The 22,868-nt window shown below is 44.7% G+C and overlaps 1 protein-coding gene across 1 annotated transcript in view; it reads left to right on the top strand.

The window, feature by feature from the left end:
• LOC149445919 (glutathione S-transferase theta-3-like) overlaps nucleotides 1–21,990 on the top strand; it is a 31,757-nt gene extending 9,767 nt beyond the window's left edge. Inside the window, exons 2-5 of the mRNA XM_089653205.1 lie at nucleotides 7,584–7,671; nucleotides 13,491–13,641; nucleotides 19,294–19,470; nucleotides 21,648–21,990. Of these exons, the coding sequence (XP_089509331.1) occupies nucleotides 7,584–7,671; nucleotides 13,491–13,641; nucleotides 19,294–19,470; nucleotides 21,648–21,848 (617 nt within the window). The 3' untranslated portion in view covers nucleotides 21,849–21,990. The remainder of the gene's footprint in view (nucleotides 1–7,583; nucleotides 7,672–13,490; nucleotides 13,642–19,293; nucleotides 19,471–21,647) is intronic.
• The last annotated feature ends 878 nt before the right edge of the window (nucleotides 21,991–22,868 follow it).

Genomic DNA, 22,868 nt, shown 5'->3' with positions numbered 1-22,868 from the left:
TTTTGAAGTGATTGGCAATCTCAAGGGCAGTGAGTGAGGTGCTGGGTGGAGGTGGGGGTGGAGAGAGTAGAGAGTTGAAGGCGGAGAATAGTCGGCGAGGATTGGAGGAGAGGGCCTTGATGAGGGTCAAGAAGTAGGCCTGTTTGGCAGCATGGAGGGAGGAGGTGTAGGTGTGGAAGGCAGATTTGTAGCGGGTGAAGGCTTGTTGGGATTTGGTTTTGCGCCATAGTCGCTCCAGGGCACGACTGTGTCGTTTGAGGGTTTTGGTGTGATCAGTCTGCCAGGGCTGGAGCGGTCGGGGTCTGATGTTGCGTGTGGTTAAAGGCACTAGTGAGTCAAGGGCTGTTGACAGCGTGTTGTAGGCAGTCATAGCCAAGTCAGGGCAGGACAGGGGGAGGATGCGGTCGTGGAGTTGATCAGCTGCAGAGTGGAGGGAGGCAGGGTTAAGGTTGCGGAGGTTACGGCTGGTAGTGTGACATTTGGAGGGGTAGCCGTTGGAGGATGAGGAGAGAGAAGGTAATGAGGTTGTGGTCAGAGAGAGGGAAGTGGTTGTTAGTGAGGTTGTGGGGAGCACAGCGGTTGGAGAAGACGAGATCAAGGATATTACCGTCGGAGTGGGTGGTGGATTGTATGCACTGTGCAAGTGTAAAGGAGGAGGTTAAGTGGAGGAGACGGGCTGTGTCCGGGTTGTCGAGGTTGACAGGGATGTTAAAATCCCCAAGGATGATGGTGGGTAGCTCAGAGGAGAGGGAGAAGTCATCCAGGAAGCGGGGTATGGATCCAGGAGGCCGGTGTATCACAGCAATCTTCAGGGGGGTTGGGGAGAATAGTCGGACGCAGTGGGCCTCGAAGGAGGAGAAGGATAGGGAGGGGGGGGTTTGGGAGGACTCGGAAGGTGCTCTGCGGTGACAGGAGCAGACCAACCCTACCACCTTTACGACCGTTGGGCCTGGGTGAGTGGGTCCAGGTGAGACCTCCGTAGGAGAGTGCAGCGGGGGAGGTAGAGTCAGTGGGCTGGATCCAGGTTTCCGTGATCGCTAGGAGGTTGAGGGAACGGGAAACGAAGAGGTCGTGGATGGCGGTAAGCTTGTTGCACACCGATCGGGCGTTCAGGAGTGCACATGAAAACGGGGGGGGGGGGGGGCGAGATTTTAGGGAGCAGGGGGACAGATACTAAGTTGCGGCGGGATGTGGAGGCGGGAGGGTGTTGTGGAGGAGGGCCAGGATTCGGGGAGATGTCCCCCGCAGTTATGAGGAGGAGAAGGGTGAGAAAGGTGGCATGGGAGCGGGATGTGCAGGAGCATGAGAAACTACTAGTGGAGGTGTTGGGGTCAGTGGGAGAGTGGAGTAATAGGAGGAGGTGGTGGGTGCCGTAGAGGGGCGAAGGAAGCAGTGAGGACACAATATACAATTGTTTGGGAGGAGCAGAGGGATATAGTGAATGGATTTTGGGAACGGAGGAGAGGAAAATGAGGAGGAGTGGAAAAGGCATTTTGGGGGGTGAAGAGAGCAATAGTAGGGAGATGATAGCAGTGAGGGGAAGATGTACAAGTTTTGGGGTGGAGCAGAGGGGTAAAGAAATGAGATTTGGGAATAGAGGATAGTAATGTGATAAGGAGAAGAGGGGTGTATTATATAAAAGGTACACGGAGTGGGACTCAGGCATGTAAGAGATGTTTCCCAGGGTGAATGCTTGCAGTCTGTCCAGCATGCAGTTGAGTTTCTTGCTGTTGTTGTGTCTTCCTGCTGCTGAAGTTCTCCTGCTTTAGTTCAACTGCTGTGTTTAACTGCTTCGCACTCGTTCTAAGCCGCACTCCATCTGAAGCAGCACCCCCATCAGAGACTGTGCCCCCCATCAGAGATCTCCCCCATGAGCTGATCTAAATGACCACTACTGACAATACATACAGTTGTGTTCAAAATAATAGCCGTCAGACATCACTAACCTGATCAGTCACTGTTTTTGGTAGAAATGATATTTCTACATGGCAAATAATTTACTAGCAGGTGTAGTAGAGTAATAGAAATCCAACAGAGCCAACAGTCATGACATGCATGCTGCTGATTCTGTGTAATTGAATCACTAATTGAAAGGGGCATGTTCAAAATAATAGCAGTGTGGAGTTCTATTAGTGAGGTCATTCATTCTTTGAAAAACAGGTGGCAATTATTGCCCTTATTGAAGGAAGGAAGGCAGCAAGTGTTGTACATGCTGGTTACAGTGCACTTCTCTCTGAAATTCTGAGGAAAATGGGTCGTTCCAGACATTGTTCAGAAGAACAGCGTACCTTGATTAAAAAGTTGATTGGAGAGGGGAAAACGTATAAAGAAGTGCAGAAAATGATAGGCTGCTCTGCTAAAATGATCGCAAATGCTTTAAAAATGGCAACCAAAACCTGAAAGACGTGGAAGAAAGCGAAAAACTACCATTGGAATGGATAGAAGAATAACCAAAATGGCAAGGACTCAGCCATCAATCAGCTCCAGGAAGATCAAAGAAGGTGTAAAGTTACCTGTGAGTACTGTTACAATTAGAAGACGCCTATGTGCAGCCAAGCTATCTGCAAGAAGCCCCCGCAAAGTCCCACTGTTGAAAAAAAGACATGTGCTGAAGAGGTTAAAATTTGCCAAAGAGCACATTGACTGGCCTAAAGAGAAATGGCGCAACATTTTGTGGACTGATGAAAGTAAGATTGTTCTTTTTGGATCTAGTGGCCGGAGACAGTTTGTCAGATGACCCCCAAACACTGAATTCGAGCCACAGTACACTGTGAAGACAGTGAAGCATGGTTGTGCAAGCATCATGATATGGGGATGTTTCTCATACTACGGTGTTGGGCCTATTTATCGCATACCAGGGATCGTGAATCAGTTTTAATACATCAGAATACTTGAGGTTATGCTGAAGAGGAAATGCCCTTGAAATGGGTGTTTCAACAAGACAACGACCCCAAACACACCAGTAAACGTGCAACATCTTGGTTCCAGACCAACAAGATTGACGTTATGGAGTGGCCAGCCCAATCCCCGGATCTTAATCCAATAGAAAACTTGCGGGGTGACATCAAAAATGCAGTTTCTGAGGCAAAACCAAGAAATAGAGAAGAACTGTGGAATGTAGTCCAATCATCCTGGGCTGGAATACCTGTTCACAGGTGCCAGAAGTTGGTTGACTCCATGCAACACAGATGTACAGCAGTTCTCAGAAACAGTGCTTATACAACTAAATATTAATTAAGTGATTCAAAGGAAAGCAAAATCTTCAAACATTTTTCAGTTTATATAGTGAATGTTTGAGTTTGTAAAGAAGAATACAAACACTGCTTTTTTTTTTTTTTGAACAGTCCAATATTCACTTTTCTTCAATTATTATTTTTTTTTTTTTTCTTCTTAGAGGAACAACACATTTGATATTTTTCTTCATGTTTTGATTTGGAATAGCATGTGTAGTGTTCCCAATGCATTTGTGTGTATGGAAATAAAAGCTATTAGAGGATTTTGAGCTTTATTCACTTTTTTCAACACACTGCTATTTTGAACACAACTGTGTATATATGTACAGGTAACTCGAAAAATTAGAATATTGTGCAAAAGTTCATTTATTTCAGTAATGCAACTTAAAAGGTGACACTAATATATGAGAGAGACCCATTACATGCAAAGCAAGATAGTTCAAGCCGTGATTTGTCATAATTGTGATGATTATGGCTTACAGCTCATGAAAACTCCAAATCCACAATCTCAGAAAATTAGAATATTACATGCAATCAATTAAAACCAAGGATTGTACAGAGAACAATATTGGAGCTCTGAAAAGTATAAGCATGCATATGTACTCAGTACTTGGTTTGGGCCCCTTTTGCAGCAATTACTGCCTCAATGCGGCGTGGCATGGAAGCTATCAGCCTGTGGCACTGCTGAGGTGTTATGGAAGACCAGGATGCTTCAATAGCGGCCTTCAGCTCTTCTGCATTGTTCGGTCTCGTCTCTCATCTTTCTCTTGGCAATGCCCCATAGATTCTCTATGGGGTTCAGGTCAGGCGAGTTTGCTGGCCAATCAAGCACAGTAATCCCACGGTCATTGAACCAGGTTTTGGTGCTTTTGGCAGTGTGGGCAGGTGCCAAGTCCTGCTGGAAAATGAAGTCAGCATCCCCATAAAGCTCGTCTGCGGAAGGAAGTATGAAGTGCTCCAAAATCTCCTGGTAGACGACTGCATTGACCCTGGACTTAATGAAGCACAGTGGACCAACACCAGCAGATGGCATGGCTCCCCAAATCAACACAGACTGTGGAAACTTCACACTGGATTTCAAGCATCTTGCAGTGTGTGCCTCTCCATTCTTCCTCCATACTCTGGGTCCTTGGTTTCCAGATAAGATGCAAAAGTTGCTCTCATCAGAAAAGAAGACTTTGGACCACTGAGCAACAGACCAGGTCTGTTTTTTTTCTTTAGCCCAGGTAAGAGGCTTCTGACGTTATTTGTGGTTCAGGAGCGGCTTGACAAGAAGAATACGACATTTGAAGCCCATGTCCAGGATCCGTCTGTGTGTGGTGGCTCTTGATGCACTGACTCCAGCCTCAGTCCACTCCTTGTGAAAGTCTCCATTATTCCCCATTGTTGGTGGGAGGAAAGGAATAGTGTTTTTGTATCAGTGGGAGGAAAAGTGCCTTTAGAGCCAGGTAAAGGCTAGCAAAGGGCCACATCCGAGCCGCAGTTTGGAGACCACTGAACTAGAGACACCAGTGAGGTATATTGTGACTTGTGGTGTTGCAGAGTCAGGAGATATGCTGCTGTGACTTCTAGTGCTAAAGAGATGAGAGGTTCTGCTGGGAATTGTAGTGCTACCAAAATGGGAGAGAGGCTAATGGAACTTTGTAGTGCAACAGAGACAGGAGAAAGATTGAGAGTGCAGAAACAGTCAATTTTATTATCTGTAGTGCTGTAGGGAAGGAAGAGATACTGCTGGAACTTGTAGTGCTCTGGAGACAGAAGAGATGCTGCTGGAACTCCTAGTACTATGGAGAAGAGAGGGATTCTACTGGGCCTTTTTTGTACTGCAGAGACAGGAGGGAGACTGATGGGACTGCAGAAACCAAAAAAAAAAAAAAAAAAAATTTGATCTCGTGCTGTAGGGAAAGAGATTCTGCTGGAACTTATAGTGCTTTAGAGACCGGAGAGATGTTGGGACTCCTAGTACTACAGAGAAGAGAGAGACGCTGCTGGGATTTGTAGTACTGCAGAGACAGGATAGATGCTGCTGGGACTCCTAGTACTACAGAGAAGAGAGATGCTGATGGGATTTGTAGTACTGCAGAGACAGGAGAAATGGGACTCATATGTACTAGGGAAATGGGAAAGATATTGCTGGGACTTGTAGTACTATGGAGACAGGAGAGATGCTACGAGGGAGATGCTCTAGGGAATTTTAGTGCTGTAGAGACGAGATATGCTGCTGTTACTTCTAGTGCTAAAGAAACAAGAGATTCTGCTGGGACTTGTAGTGTTACCAAGATGGGAGAGAGGCTGATGTGACTTGTAGTGCAACAAAGACAGGAGGGAGACTGAGTGCAGAAACAGGATAAATGTTATCTACAGTGCTGTAGGGAAAGAAGAAATGCTGCTGGAATTTGTAGTGCTTTGGAGGCGGGATAAAAAAAACTGTATGGTGTAGCGCTAGGTGGTGATAATAGAGTGTGTAAATTGTAATGATCAAACCAACAAATAAATGCACATAAAGAACACACAGGTAAATATACATAAAACACTCCCCTTGAATAACCCCAATAATAAGGGGAGCCAATGGGTGACTCAGTGAACATACAGTGGTTCCAGAGGAAAAACACAAGACCGTGCAAGTGTAGCACACTCAATAAGTGGTAATAGTGCGTTCATATACCGTCCACTTCAAACACAAGTGTAAAATCTTCATAAACGTGAGAGTGCCACTGGTGTCACAATCCTAAAGTGGTCTGAGTGCCCCCTCACCACCTTGCAATGACCACAAGGGCCAGCACACTTTGTTATATATAGCACGTGTCCCTCAGGAGCCACCTTGTCTAAAAGACAATACTGGATACCACATCAGACCGCTGTCATCCAGATCTCCTCTAGCCACTGATTATTCTGGTAATACCTCTTTCCCACAGGGTCATACTCAGACACAAATAGAAATCCTCCATAGCGTAATACAGTAATTTTATTAAGAAATACAAATGCCCACTCACATCCTAACAGACGATAATATGCAAGAAATCCTCATAGCATAGGTATGCATGGAGTCCCAATATGGCGCGTGCGCTGGAAGTGATGTCTGCGCATTCTGGAAGTGTCGTAAGGGCGTACGCACCATATTGGGACTCCATGCACCATACAGTTTTTTTGTGTATTTTGGTATAAAGGAGGGTGTCGGCAGCTTGGAGTAGTTTATCCATCTGAGCGCAGGAGGTTTTTATTTTTCTTGGAGACAGGATAGATGCTGCTGGGACTCCTAGTACTACAGAGAAGAGATATGCTGCTGGGATTTGTAGTACTGCAGAGACAGGAGAAATGGGACTCGTATGTACTAGGGAAATGAAAGAGATATTGCTGGGACTTGTAGTACTATGGAGATGAGGAAGATGCTGCTGGGACTTGTAGTGCTACAGAGATTGGCGAGATGCTGCTAGGACTTGTAGTACAATGGAGATGGGGTAGATGCTGCTGGGATTTGTAGTGCTATGGAGACAGATGCTGCTAGGACTTGTAGTGCAGTGGAGACGGGGAAGATGCTGCTGGGACTTGTAGTACAATGGAGATGGGGTAGATGCTGCTAGGACTTGTAGTGCAGTGGAGACGGGGAAGATGCTGCTGGGACTTGTAGTACAATGGAGATGGGGTAGATGCTGCTAGGACTTGTAGTGCTATGGAGACTGGCGAGATGCTGCTGGGACTTGTAGTTCTATGGAGGTGGGACAAATGCTGCTGAGCAGGTCTATGGACATGAGATGCCACTGGAACACACTTGTACAGGGCTGGTAGATTTTTCTAGTAAAACGTGCCGGGACTTTTAACTATGCAGAGTCAGAATGGCATCAATAGGACATGCTAGAATTTGTAGCTGTGCAGAGAAAGGAGCTGGAGACCAGTAGGACATGCTTGGAATTGTAATGCTGCACAGGCCTAAGATATTTCAGTGATTCATTTGATGGGGCGTATTGGCAATACTGAGGTACTGAACAGTAATAAGTATTTAAAACCGTTCTGCCTTCACTCACTACATGCCTGTTCAAGGTCAGTGACTCAAAAAGTAACAAAGTCAGAGGTTCAGCATGATAGCCAGGCAAGTAGTATTTTCAGGTGGAGGTCAAAGCAGCCACCATATTTTTTTTATCAAAGTCAGGCCTATACACAGCTATAACTAGAGGTTGTAGAGGGTACTGTTCTCCAACCCACCACCATGGTGAGTGACCTCATATTATCACCCAAGGTGAATGTCAGAATTGGTTTGATCGTTGGATTCTCAACTACATAATATGTTGCTGTTAATGATTTGTCTGAATTTACAAACCCATTTTTTTTTTTTTGTTTTTTTTGTCCCCTTAGGAGAACATTTAAGTGAAGAATTTTCCAAAGTGAATCCGCTTCGAAAGGTGCCGTCCCTTAAAGATGGAGACTTCACAATGGCTGAGAGGTGAAGTCCATTTTGCTGCAATTTGTAATAAGAGGGTGGTGTTCAGAATGCCTTTAGAACATGTTCATATGTTCTGTGGCCCTTGTTGCCCCTCTGAAAAGCTATCCAGTGTGGATCACTTTTTGGAGACCTCTGTCAGATGTTGAGGAACTTATGTCAATGCTTGATTTAACCCTGTAAACACTGCAATTGTGTACATTGGACACGGTTGTCGCAGAGGCCCATGGACTTGCATGGGTCATGGGCTTGGCATGTGTACAGCCCTGAGCATCTGTATGCCTGTTCAGGTGGGCAGTCAGAGGGTGGTAAAACTAGAGCTTAACCACCTGGTTTTACTTTTCCCCTGGCTGCATGTGTGAATGGACCCTTAAAGACTAGGTTCACCTTTAGGGAAAAAAAAAATAATAAATGCACATATTTTTGCAAGAAAAAAAATGTGCATTTATTTATTTTTTTCCCCAGGAGCCTGCAAAGCATTGCAGCCTCAATCAGTGGATCACAGGTGCATTGTCAGGCTCCTGCAGACAAGTCCTATAGCTTTTTGCTAATGCCTCTCTACAGGCCTTTCTGTTTTGAAAGCTGCAGGACTTGTGAATAGACTACAAGCACGCTGATCAGCACAGTCAGTCCATTGAGACTACAATTCGGTTTGCTGTGAATGAATGATGCGACTGTGTTGGAGATGTCACGAGGGTGAGCAGTGGTGAGGGAACATGTTACACGCTAAATACGGGTGTAAAATGTAATCTGTTCCAAAAGGCAAGCGGAACATTTTAAAGTGGAACTCCTGCTATCTTTTTTGATAGAGTAAAATTAGTATCTGTAATTCCTAATTTTTTTTTTTTTCCCCCTTTTTTTTGCTCTGTAAAATTCAGCTGGGAAGTTCAATTCACATTTTCTATCTTGGTGACATGGAGGAAAAAAAGAAAAATAAATTCTAGTCACCAGAACAGGGGCAGAGAGAATATCTTAATGGGTTAATGGGGACATCTCTTCCAGTGACAGCAGAGAAATGTAGAATATCTTTGGATAAGGACCCTTACCACTTGTTAATATGGGATAGAACAATAGGGGAAAAACATCAAACTGGAACATGAAAAGAGAAATGCATTTAAAATCTGGCAATTCTAAGCTTCCCTACCCTATGTTGTGTCCTGTTTAAGTCCGAGTTCCAATAGGTCTCAGCTAGTAGTATGAGAAGCGATTTGTATACAGCTACAATTTACAAAGCCTTCAGCCAGCTTCAAAACTCCTCTAAACCCCAAACCAAACGTATATTATATTGCAGCTTACTGGTCTTCAGATGTGGTGGCTGAATTGGGTTTTGCTTTTCAGACTAAGAACATATTTACAAGTACAGAAAATATCTGTTTATTTTGTTGAAGTGCAATGTCCTTGTCACTTCCCATGAGCTTAAAGAACTCCAGGAATTGCAGCACTTTTAAAAATGTGCTGGCTTATAAGGGTTAAAAGGGGAAGTGTGGGAATACGAATAAACAAACATACATACTCACCTCTGTACTTTGGCAGTACTTCTCTTTTAGGTCTGAGATGTATGCCACCTTAATGGACTAATCTCTTTGTTTCCATTTTTACTGAGCACTGGGAGTATAGCTTCAGCTGTTTTCAGTCGATTTATGCTGGACCTTCAGGTCTCCAATCCTGCAGCTATGGAGTCTTTTGCAGCCAATCTACCCACCCCTCCTCTCCTTTGCCTATTTACAGAAGGCTTTGTATTATCTGAATCCATTCACAAAATTTTTATTTATTTTTTAAAATTTATTTCAGGTACTTGTATAGCGCCGTTAATTTATGCAGCGCTTTACATATATATTGTACATTCACATCAGTCCTTAACCCTTAAGGGGTGTACAAACGTAGGTCCCTAACTCACATTCATACATACACATACTAGGGACAATTTAGACAGGATCCAATTGACCTACCAGCATTTCTTTGGAGTGTGGGAGGAAACCGGTGTACCTGGAAGAGGGGCGAGCAGTGCAGCTGTTGTGTAGCAGAGTGCAACTCTGAGTACCATTGCGATAGCTGTAGTCCTGGCACCCAGTAAAAATGTAAATAAGAGAGAAGTCCATGAGGTGGTGTATGCCCCTTTATAAACGAACATGTTTTTAAAAGGGTTGAAATTCCTGGAGTTTTCTTCCCCTCCATGTAGTACATGCACAGTTTCTGAAGATCCTGAAAAAGCTCACGTGAACAGTGAGTGAAACACAATGACGTCACAACGTCACCACGCCCGCACCCTGGGCTGCACCACATGTCTTTCCACCATGCCGCTTCATTCTGATGTCTAGAATGGAACAGCTTGATTCATCTATATTGAGATGCCACTAACTGAGCCACCACCTGAATTGGAACATACACTATATATTGCCAAAAGTATTGGGACGCCTGCCTTTACACGAACATAAACTTTAATGGCATCCCAGTCTTAGTCCGTAGGGTTCAATATTGAGTTGGCTCACCTTTTGCAGCTATAACAGCTTCAACTCTTCTGGGAAGGCTGTCCACAAGGTTTAGGAGTTTGTCTATGGGAATGTGTGACCATTCTTCCAGAAGCACATTTGTGAGGTCAGGCACTGATGTTGGACGAGAAGGTATGACTCGCAGTCTCCGCTCTAATTCATCCCAAAGGTGTTCTATCAGGTTGAGGTCAGGACTCTATGCAGGCCAGTCAAGTTCCTCCACCCCAAACTCGCTCATCCATGTCTTTATGGACCTTGCTTTGTGCACTGGTCCGCAGTCATGTTGGAACAGGAAGGGGCCATCCCCAAACTGTTCCCACAAAGTGGGGAGCATGAAATTGTCCAAAATGTCTTGGTATGCTGATGCCTTAAGAGTTCCCTTCACTGGAACTAAGAAAAAGCTTGAAATAGAGAAAATGAATGCAGCCACTACAATGAAGCACTAGTAAGCTCCAATATATTACATTTTTGTTTTGGGGATTAGATACGCATTGTTGTACATAATAATAATTTTTTTCAGACTAGCACAGTGGTTCTCAACCTTTCTAATGCCGCGACCCCTTAATACAGTTCCTCATGTTGTGGTGACCCCCAACCATAAAATTATTTTCATTGCTACTTCATAACTGTAATTTTGCAGTGGGAGGAGTAGTGCCATGTCATTGGTGTCAGTGGAAGGAGTAGTGCCCCATCACTGATGTCAGTGGGATGAATAGTGCCCCATTGTTGGTGTCAGTGGGAGGAATAGTGCCCCATCGTTGGTGTCAGTGTGGTGGAGGGGAGAATAGTTCCCCATCATTGGGGTCAGGGGGGGGGGGAAATAGTGTCCCATCGTTGGTGTCAGTGGGGGGAGGAATAGTGCCCCATCATTGGTGTCAGTGGGAGGAATAGTGCCCCATCATTGGTGTCAGTGTGGTGGAGGGGAGAATAGTGCCCCATCATTGGGGTCAGGGGGGGGGGGGGGGAAATAGTGCCCCATCGTTGGTGTCAGTGGGGGGAAGAAAAGGGCCCCATCGTTGGTGTCAGTGGAGGGAGGAATACTGCCCCATCGTTGGTGTCAGTGGGGGGAGGAATAGTGCCCCATCACTGATGTCAGTGGGATGAATAGTGCCCCATTGTTGGTATCAGTGGGAGGAATAGTGCCCCATCGCTGATGTCAGTGGGATGAATAGTGCCCCATCGCTGATGTCAGTGGGATGAATAGTGCCCCATCGCTGGTGTCAGTGGGAGGAATAGTGCCCCATCGCTGGTGTCAGTGGGAGGAATAGTGCCCCATCGCTGGTGTCAGTGGGAGGAATAGTGCCCCATCGCTGGTGTCAGTGGGAGGAATAGTGCCCCATCGCTGGTGTCAGTGGGAGGAATAGTGCCCCATCGCTGGTGTCAGTGGGAGGAATAGTGCCCCATCGCTGGTATCAGTGGGAGGAATAGTGCCCCATCGCTGATGTCAGTGGGATGAATAGTGCCCCATCGCTGGTGTCAGTGGGAGGAATAGTGCCCCATCGCTGGTGTCAGTGGGAGGAATAGTGCCCCATCGCTGGTGTCAGTGGGAGGAATAGTGCCCCATCGCTGGTGTCAGTGGGAGGAATAGTGCCCCATCGTTGGTGTCAGTGGGAGGAATAGTGCCCCATCGTTGGTGTCAGTGGGAGGAATAGTGCCCCATCGTTGGTGTCAGTGGGAGGAATAGTGCCCCATCGTTGGTGTCAGTGGGAGGAATAGTGCCCCATCGTTGGTGTCAGTGGGAGGAATAGTGCCCCATCGTTGGTGTCAGTGGGAGGAATAGTGCCCCATCGTTGGTGTCAGTGGGAGGAATAGTGCCCCATCGTTGGTGTCAGTGGGAGGAATAGTGCCCCATCGTTGGTGTCAGTGGGAGGAATAGTGCCCCATCGTTGGTGTCAGTGGGAGGAATAGTGCCCCATCGTTGGTGTCAGTGGGAGGAATAGTGCCCCATCGTTGGTGTCAGTGGGAGGAATAGTGCCCCATCGTTGGTGTCAGTGGGAGGAATAGTGCCCCATCGTTGGTGTCAGTGGGAGGAATAGTGCCCCATCGTTGGTGTCAGTGGGAGGAATAGTGCCCCATCGTTGGTGTCAGTGTGGTGGAGGGGAGAATAGTTCCCCATCGTTGGGGTCAGGGGGGGGGGGGGGAAATAGTGCCCCATCGTTGGGGTCAGTGGGGGGAGGAATAGTGCCCCATCGTTGGTGTCAGTGGGGGGAGGAATAGTGCCCCATCGTTGGTGTCAGTGGGGGGAGGAGTAGTGCCCCATCGTTGGTGTCAGTGGGGGGAGGAGTAGTGCCCCATCGTTGGTGTCAGTGGGGGGAGGAGTAGTGCCCCATCGTTGGTGTCAGTGGGGGGAGGAGTAGTGCCCCATCGTTGGTGTCAGTGGGGGGAGGAGTAGTGACCCATCGTTGGTGTCAGTGGGGGGAGGAGTAGTGCCACATCGTTGGTGTCAGTGGGGGGAGGAGTAGTGCCCCATCGTTGGTGTCAGTGGGGGGAGGAGTAGTGCCCCATCGTTGGTGTCAGTGGGGGGAGGAGTAGTGCCCCATCGTTGGTGTCAGTGGGGGGAGGAGTAGTGCCCCATCGTTGGTGTCAGTGGGGGGAGGAGTAGTGCCCCATCGTTGGTGTCAGTGGGGGGAGGAATAGTGCCCCATCGTTGGTGTCAGTGGGGGGAGGAATAGTGCCCCATCGTTGGTGTCAGTGGGGGGAGGAATAGTGCCCCATCGTTGGTATTAGTGACACAAATGATGGGGCACTATTCCTCCCACTGACACCAATGATACTTACCTTGCTGACCCCTGCTCCAGCCTGGGCTCGCTCTCTCACTTACCTGTCAGCTGTCTTCCTTCTCTGGCCGCTCTCCTCTTCACTCGCTCCCTCGGTCTTCTTTGATGTACGCGCGCTGCCGCTTGGCTCCTCCTCTCCAAGCTCCACCTCCTCGCCGATGATTGGCCGCCTGTGTGCCTCTCCTGAGCTACAGTTCCGGTGGCCAATCAGCGGCGAGGAGGCGGAGCTGCTGAGCGATCTTGGAGGTGTGGCCGGGTGACAGCAGCGTATCATCCCGCCCACACATCGCCGGAGACTGCAGCGGTGTCTCGGTTCCTAAGACCATCGGAAATATGTGTTTTCCGATGGTCTTAGGCGACCCCTGGGAAATGGTCGTTCGACCCCCAAAGGGGTCGCGACCCCCAGGTTGAGAACCGCTGGACTAGCATATATGAACTGAAACTTGTGTGCACTAATTCTAACATTTGCTGTGTTTATAATGCGACAGGGCATCCTACTCTGCAACGTATTTGTTTCTAACTAATACCAGCCTACCTTTTTATTGTCATTCACCAGTACTGCAATGCTTCTGTATCTGGCCAACAAGTATAAGACCCCTGATCACTGGTATCCATGCGACCTACAAAAACGTGCTCGTGTTGATGAATATCTTGCTTGGCAGCATACCAATACCCGTCCACATTGTTCCAAATTATTCTGGGTTAAGGTGAGATGTGTTTTTTTTTTTTTCTTTTTTTTTTTTTTTTTTTTTTGTTTTGTTTTGTTTTTTCCACTGCACAGCTTGGTGTCATCTGCAAAGACTTAAGTGGGATTTTTAATCCCAGACCCTATATTGTTTATAAATCTATTAAAAAGTAAAGGTCCCAACACTGAACCTTGGGGTACACCACTGATGACCCCAGACCATTCAGAGTATGAATCATTAACCACTACTCTTTGAATGCGATCTTTTAGCCAGTTTTCTATCCATTTACATACAGATTTTCCCAAGCCCATAGACTTTACCTTACACATTAGCCGTGTGCGGGGAACTGTGTCAAATGCTTTTGCAAAATCCAAGTATACCACGTCCACCGCCACCCCCCTGTCCAAGGTTTTGCTCACCCCCTCATAAAAAGAAATCGGATTTGTTTGACAACTTCTGTCTTTCGTGAATCCATGCTGTCTGTTGCTTAAAATATTTTTTTTCAGCAAGAACTCATCTATGTGGTCTTTTATTAAACTCTCCAGTATCTTCCCAACTATAGACGTTTAAAGTAACCGGTATATAATTACTTGGTAAAGATTTTGACCCCTTTTTAAATATTGGCACCACTTTGGCCTTACACTAATCCAGTGGTACTATGCCAGTCATTAAAGAGTCCCTAAAAATGAGAACCAATGGCTTTGAAATGGCAGAGCTCAATTCTTTAAGGACCCGTGGGTGTATGCCATCTGGTCCAGGTGCTTTATTCACCTTTTTATACTTTCTAAATATTTTTGGATCATATCAGTTGTGAGCCAATGTGGATCATCTGGAGCTGTGTCAATACCATGCCCATTATGGACAAGAGCTCCCCCATGCTCCTTCGTATACACAGAGCTGAACAAGGTATTTAATTTGCCTTCTCTTTGTCCCCAGTCACCCACTCTAGATTATTTTTTAAAGGGCCTACATGCTCAGACCGGATTTTTTTTTTTTTGTTTTTTATTTATTTTTTTTTCTACACTGATTGCTTTTACACCCATAAAGGCTGTAAAAGCAATCATTTCTCCTTCTCCCTGGCTGCAAGAATGCAGCCATTGAGAAATACTGTGTGATCTGTGATTTGTCACATGGTACAAGGTTTGTTGTGAATAGCCTTGTACCATGTGACCTCTGTGAGCATTCACAGATTTCACAAGTAGTAAGCAATGATGTCAGAAGTGACATCTTACTTACTACTGTTCATGTGATCACTGATTGGCCAATCAGTGATCACATGATTGGGACCTCACACAGAGGTCCCATACAGTGGGCATCGGGTTGTGGTGCCACGTACTCCCAGGGAGCGTGCACAATCCAAAATGACGGGCGCCGTTTATGAACGGCAACCCGCCCCTGCACTGCCACCGTCTGGCTGTTTATATCCAGCGGCCGGACGGCAAGTGGTTAAATGATAGCGTTTCCTTCATTTTTATATTTAATAACCGCTCTTCTTATTATCTATAGCCTTTTTAACTTTGGCCGTAAGCCACATAGGTTTGATTTTTAGCCTTTTAAACTTGTTGACCATGGGACTATATTTGCAGTGTGTTCACATTCAGTCTTTTTGAAGAACTCCCATTTCTGTGTTGTGTTCATTGATGCCAATATTCCCTGCCAGTCTAAGTCTTGGAGAGCAGCTCTAAGCCTTGGAAAATTAGCTCTCTTGAAATTGAGCATTTTTATTTTTCCCGTACATGCTTGCTGTTTACAGCTAACGATAAAGAAAATCATGTTTTGGTCACTGCTACCCAGATGTTCTTTTTATATGGATATTCGTAATAAGCTCTGCATGGTTTGAGATTACCAGGTCCAGCAGAGCATCATTCCTAGTAGGGGCCTCTATGAACTGTAACATAACATTGTCCTGTAGTAGGTTTAAAAATGTTTGCCCTTTAACTTTCCTAGATTGTAAGCTCGAAAGAGCAGGGCCCTCAAACCCCTCGTGTGTTGTATTGTTACTGTTTTGTCTCATGTTCTGTCCCCCTTGTTACTGTATAGCGCTGAGCATACCCTTTGGCGCTATATAAATACTGTATAATAATAACTGTTCCTGCAGTACCATTACTCCAGTCAATTTCTTTCCCCATTCTATCCATCAATAAGTACTGACCCCTGTCTGATATGTCTACCCCGTTATAATCTAATTCTATGTGTTGTAAGCAAATTGCACCACTAATGTGCAAGTTCTGTAGCATCTTCGCTCAAAAATGACACCTACACCAGGCATCATGCTCAGGAATTGTCTGTGTCAGAAACTTCTTGTGGTCTTCACTGTAATGGCGAAAAATTCATAGGCTAAGCATAAATGGTGCTGACAAATTGTTGCATGGGAAGGAAGAACTTCATGCATGGGTCTGTATTTTGGAGCCATTTCTGCTTATCTGTAGATGCACATACTTTAATGCAGATGAATACTATTGCAACAATGTTTCTATCTGTACCTGCTGGCACTAAACTGACGCACCTACTGCCGCTGCACCAGTGTGCATTTCTGCACACACCAACACTACACCAACATCCACTTCTGCAACCTTCATCACTGTACTGACCTGTGCATCTAAACCTGCCAACACTGCATCGACGGACCCTTCTGCATCTGTCTCTACTGCACCTAAGTAGACCTCTGCACCTACCCCAGAGATTCACTTATGCACCAACATGCCCTTCTGCATCCAATACCACATTCCATTCAGCGAATGTATCGCTATTTTTACACCTCAACATTGTTCTAATTTTTTGTTTTCATTATCCCTGTTCAATGAACCGCAACACTTTTGCTAGTTCTAGTTTGATTTCAAATGCTTTGCTTGAGTAATGCTGTGAAGTAGGTGGGTAAATGAGGTAGACCCATGGTTTATTGTTGAAGATTCAGCAGATTTCACGAAGGTCATGGTGGTTAAAGTATACAGTGGGGCAAAAAAGTATTTAGTCAGCCACCAATTGTGCAAGTTCTCCCACTTAAAAAGATGAGAGAGGCCTGTAATTGGCATCATAGGTAGACCTCAACTATGAGAGACAAAGTGAGAAAAAAAATCCAGACAATCACATTGGCTGATTTGGAAAGCATTTATTTGCAAATTATGGTAGAAAATAAGTATTTGGTCACCTACAAACAAGCAAGATTTCTGGCTCACAGACCTGTACCTTCTTCTTTAAGAGGCTCCTCTGTCCTGCAATCATTACCTGTATCAATGGCACCTGTTTGAGGTTGTGGACAGGTGTCTTTTATACTGATAACAAGTTCAAACAGTCACACTCCAAACTCCACTATGGTGAAGACCAAAGAGCTGTTGAAGGACACCAGAAACAAAATTGTAGACCTGCACCAGGCTGGGAAGACTGAATCTGCAGTAGGCAAGCAGCTTGGTGTGAACAAATCAACTGTGGGAGCAATAATTAGAAAATGGAAGACATACAAGACCACTGATAATCTCCCTCAATCTGGGGCTCCACGCAAGATCTCACCCCGTGGGGTCAAAATGATCACAAGAATGGTGAGCAAAAATCCCAGGACCACACGAGGGGACCTAGTGAATGACCTGCAGAGAGCTGGGACCAACGTAACAAAGGCTACCATCAGTAACACACTACGCTGCCAGGGACTCAGATCCTGCAGTGCCAGATGTGTCCCCCTGCTTAAGCCAGTACATGTCCGGGCCCATCTGAAGTTTGCTAGAGAGCATTTGGATGATCCAGAAAAGGATTGGGAGAATGTCATGTGGTCAGATGAAACCAAAATAGAGCTGTTTGGTAGAAACACAACTCGTCGTGTTTGGAGGAGAGAGAATGCTGAGTTGCATACAAAGAACACCGTACCTACTGTGAAGCATGGGGTTGGTAACATCATGTTTTGGGGCTGTTTCTCCGCAAAGGGACCAGGACGACTGATCCATGTACAGGACAGAATGAATGGGGTCATGTATCGTGAGATTTTGAGTGCAAACCTCCTTCCATCAGCAAGGGCATTGAAGATGAAACGTGGCTGGGTCTTCCAACATGACAATGATCCCAAACATACTGCCCGGGCAATGAAGGAGTGGCTTCGTAAAAAGCATTTCAAGGTCCTGGAGTGGCCTAGCCAGTCTCCAGATCTCAACCCCATAGAAAACCTTTGGAGGGAGTTGACAGTCCGTGTTGCCCAGCGACAGCCCCAAAACATCACTGCTCTAGAGGACATCTGCATGGAGGAATGGGCCAACATACCAGCAACAGTGTGTGCCAACCTTGTGAAGACTTACAGGAAACGTTTGACCTCTATCATTGCCAACAAAGGATATATAACAAAGTATTGAGATGAACTTTTGATATTTATCAAATACTTATTTTCCACCATAATTTGCAAATAAATTCTTTCCAAATCAGCCAATGTGATTGTCTGTCTGGATTCTTTTTCTCATTTTGTCTCTCGTAGTTGAGGTCTACCTATGATGCCAATTACAGGCCTCTCATCTTTTTAAGTGGGAGAACTTGCACAATTATTTGCTGACTAAATACTTTTTTGCCCCACTGTATATGCGGGGATCTTAATGTGTACTCCAGTCTATTAATATTTATTTATTGGTTTTTAGTTGTGGATAAAGTAGGAAAAGGTTAGAATCTACTAGACCACTTTTAAAGCTGCCTGTGTGTAGGTACCTGTTGGTGCCAGTACTCAGTCCAGGAGGTAGTTTAACAAGCTTAGACCACAGCTTTGCTTATAGGTCTATGTTGTGTGCCACATTGGAGTGTTACTATAGGAGGTCTAGTAGGCTGATCATAAGAAAGATGAGTTCAATTGGTGATATCCCATTTTGCACTGCAAAAGATGAACCAAACTCTTCCCCATCCTACCTTCACAAAGCAGTGCAAGACCCTACATAAGAAGGGAGACATAAAGCAAAGCAAATCTAAAAGGATTGCTACTTATGTGTCCCCACCCCCCCTCCCCCTCCCCCTCCCCAAAGGGCCTACTATTTTGGTCCCAAAGGTTTTGATCAGTCTAGGGGTATTGTTTTGATTCTTTATTGAACAAACTTAGATGGGTGCGCAGTAATTGTGGGATACTCCAGTAACGTTAAGCAGTAATTTGTGGATGCCTATGTTGCTCCTAAAGATTCTGAGCACAGTCCTTGCAGCAGCAAATAATTGGCTGAGCTACACGGGACACCAGGGGAAAATGTCTAACTTTCAGTACAATTTTACTCTGTTGCAAGTGGGTCTCACACACCAGTCTGTACTAGCCAGTGTCCCTGGATAATTGGATGCCTCCTTACAATATCTTCCGGACACCTCTCCAGTGAATACTCCAGACCAGATTCCCCAATAAAGTCCCTCAGCCAGCTTCAGCAGAATTTAGCTAAATAGGCTCCCCATCTAGTCAGTTGGGTCCCAATGAGTAGTAGAAAAGCACAACTAAATGATTTATGCTCACTCCCAGCCACCATTTTGGCACCCTCCCCCAGGGATTAAATATAGTAAATTACACATATTGTATTAAATATATCACCAGTATGATAAAATAGTAAATTACACATTATGGTTAGCATAACCATATTGTGTAACCCATGCTATCCGTTATGGTTAGTATAATCCTAACCTGTATGGTTATAGGGTTTTGTCATTTTTTACTTTAAATATTTATTTTTCTAACAGGTAATGACACCCTTTCTCCTTGGCCATGAAGCTGAACCTGAGAAGTTGGATCCTGTGTTGACTGAATTTAATACCACATTGACTGCTATAGAAGAAAAGTTCCTAGGAGGGAAGCCTTTCATAGCTGGTGATGAGATGTCCATAGCCGATCTAGTGGCTATTGTGGAGATCATGCAGGTAAGTGACTAGCTAGGATATTTTAATTTTCACCCTGTATTGCTTACTGTATCCATTATCCAAGTAAACCATACATATTAATATTATACACACTATGTTGTAGCTTCAAGGTTTAGAAGTGTGTCTATGGGAAGGTTTGACCATTCTTCCATAAGAGCATTTGTGAAATCGGGCACTGATGTTAATGAACTCCTGGCTTGCAGTCTCCGCTCTAATTCATCCCAAAGGTGTTTTATCAGGTTGAGGTCAGGACTTTGTACAGACCAGTCAAGTTCCTCCACCCCAAACTCGCTCATCCATGTCTTTATGGACCTTGTATTGTGCACTGGTACAGTCATGTTGGAACAGGAAGGGGCCATCCCCAAACTGTTCCCACAAAGTTGGGAGCATGAAATTGTCCAAAATTGCTTGGTATGCTGACGCCTTAAGCGTTCCCTTCACTGGAACTAAAGGGCCAAACCCAACCCCTGAAAAACTTCATAATCCCCACCTCCACCAAACTTTACTCTTGACACAATGTAGTTAGACAAGTACCGTTCTCCTGGCAACCACCAAACTCAGACACATCCATCAGATTGTCAGACAGAGAAGCATGATTTGTCACTCCAGAGAACTCGTCTCCACTGCTCTAGAGTCCAGTTGCGGTGTGCTTTACACCACTGCATCCAGTGCTTTGTGATGTGCACTTGGTGATGTAAGGCTTGGATGCAGCTGCTCGGCCATGGAAACCCATTCTATGAAGCTCTCTATGCACTGTTGTGCTAATCTGAAGGCCATACAAAGTTTGGAGGTCTTTAGCTATTGACTCTGCAGACAGTTGGCAACTTCTGCACACTATGCACTTCTGCAAGCGCTGACCCCGCTCTGTCATTTTATGTGGCCTACCATGTCGTGCCTGAGTTGCTGTTTCCAGTTGCTTCCACATTGTCATAATACCACTAACAGTTGACCACAGAACATTTAATAGCAAGGAAATTTCACAGATGGACTTACTGCACAGGTGGCAACCTATCAGGGTACCACGCTTGAATTCACAGAGCTCCTGAGAGCGACCTATTCTTGTAATACCTGAATCAATGATTTGGAGGGGTGTCCCAGTACTTTTGACACTATAGTATACATACACTCGTGACTCAGCAGTGACTGCTCATTTGATAGATGGCTCCCTTTTTTGAATTTTCAGACAAAGCAGTGCTTCAAGGCAGACAGCTTCATCTAGGCTTGTAGGCTTGCTACTTAGCTAACCCATAGTGCTCTTGGTATCTTTTGTCATGCAGTAAAATATTTGTAATTCCAGAGATTGTTCTTAATCACAAACAACTGTATCAGTGGCACACAGTTTCACAGTTAATTTTAATGTAGTATAACAGGTCTTTTATTTAAATAAGAAAAAAAAACAATTATATTATACATATACACACTCTTTTTGTGTGTGTGCGCCACACACACGTTCCTGATCATCATCATAAATACAGTACACTGTACTGCATCCAGCATTTTATGAATGGACTGTAAAATGGGGGCTATGATATGAGTAACCCTGTGGCTTTATACGTTTGAGCGGATGGTTGGTAATGTCCATTCTCTAGTGTACCCCCATAGTATTTTACCTTGTAATGGCTTTTCTTGTGTGTTAGACCATAATGTAATATGAGCCTATGTTACTATAACTGTCATGTACAGGACTGTTGCATGGTTGGAAATATAAATGAACAATAAAAAACTATAGACCAATAAACAGTAGAGCCGTTCATGAAACTATTTGTTCTGCTGCTTTTACAAGTGGTTCCATTTTAAAAACCCATAGCAGCCATGAGCCTTAACTGGTGCCTGGTATAAACAAACAAGGCTTAGAATGAGAGCTGCATTGTGTGTGTCTCTGGACATGCAGCATGGCTCAGGATCAAGCCTGCATGAGTTCCCCATAGCAAGTGGCTTGCTGTGGAGGAAGAAGCCAGGAGCACTGGCGTGCACAGAGCAGGTAAGTATAACATTTCAAATGTATTTATATATTTTATATAATTAAACTTTTAAAATCGCATTAAGACTTCTACTGTTTACTATTCCAAACCAGAAAAAAATGATTAGCAAGAATTTCACTTTAAAGAAAAAAAAAAAAAGGAATCTGTTTTTTGTGACCCAATATGAGATTTCACATGACTTTTATTGTTTTACAGACTATTGCTGGTGGAATTGATGCTTTTGAAAACAAACCAAAGTTGGCAGATTGGAAAAATAGAGTGGAGGATGCAATTGGAGCTGCATTGTTCAAGGAAGCACATGAGAAAGTACTGAGAGTGAAGGACATGCAAAATATGCCCATCCCTCCAGAACTTAAGGAGCGACTTAGAGCCAGATTACAACAGTTCACCCACTGATGAAGCTTTAAGAGGACATGAAAGTTTCTTTAATGTTAGGAGCCTATTTTGCAGCATCTAATTCTACTGGTTCTACTAATGTGTATTCAATTTGTCACCCCAGTAAAGGAATTTTTCAAAAAATTAAAATACCTTTTTGAAAGTGTCTGTCTTTCTTGAAGCCAGGCACAATACATTGCGTGGGGTTCGGCATTTTATAAAAGACATATTGCCCGTTGTAAGATTTGTTGTATAGCAATGATTTTTGTGGTACATGTCATTCAATACTTACCTCCCCATCCTCCTCCAACCTGTTTTTGATGGGATTTTGTCGTTTTTCATTCATTTCATCAATTTGTGTTGCTATCATTTTTAAATTTGTATTACAGTGTATAATATTTTTAGCTGTCATTAATGTAGGGGTTGCATTACAGTGCTGACCAACGTCTCTGATTCTCCACCACATTACCTTGTGCACACACAGAACTGTTACAAAAGCAAAAAAAGATGAATGAATGAAAATATTATATATATATATATATATATATATAAATAATCTATCATGGGTTGGCACTCCAGCTGTTGGGGATCCACAAGTCTCATTAGGCATTGCAAGACTCCAAATGCTGCAGACATGACTTGCAAGAGGCATGATGGGAATTGTGTTTCCCCACAGTGCCATGATTGCCTACCCTTGATGAAAGGTATCATGTTTGATTTTTATTTTTATAAGCATACCTTCAGACAATTGAACAAAGCTCAATCACAAGTAGTGGACAGTTGCATTCCACTTGTGCAAACAACTGAAAGTGAACCAAGCCTTAAAGTAGAACTAAACCCTTTCAAGGTTTAGAAAAACCGTTAAGCTGGGTACACACTGTTTGATTTTTTTATTTTTTTATTTTTTTTTATCAACCCAGTGGGCTGAACAAAATAACCTGACTGATCACCATACTAACACATGTGATGTTAGTGCAGCAATCTCCCCCATGGTTCCTGTGGGTTCGGGCAGGGGGACTGCTCCATTCCCCCCCACCTGCA

Source organism: Staurois parvus, unplaced genomic scaffold (assembly GCF_062004578.1).
Source record: "Staurois parvus isolate SC_StPar_1 unplaced genomic scaffold, SC_StPar_1.0 ptg000704l, whole genome shotgun sequence".
NCBI classification, from domain to species: Eukaryota; Metazoa; Chordata; class Amphibia; order Anura; family Ranidae; genus Staurois; species Staurois parvus.
This window is presented reverse-complemented; position numbering and strand designations above follow the sequence as displayed.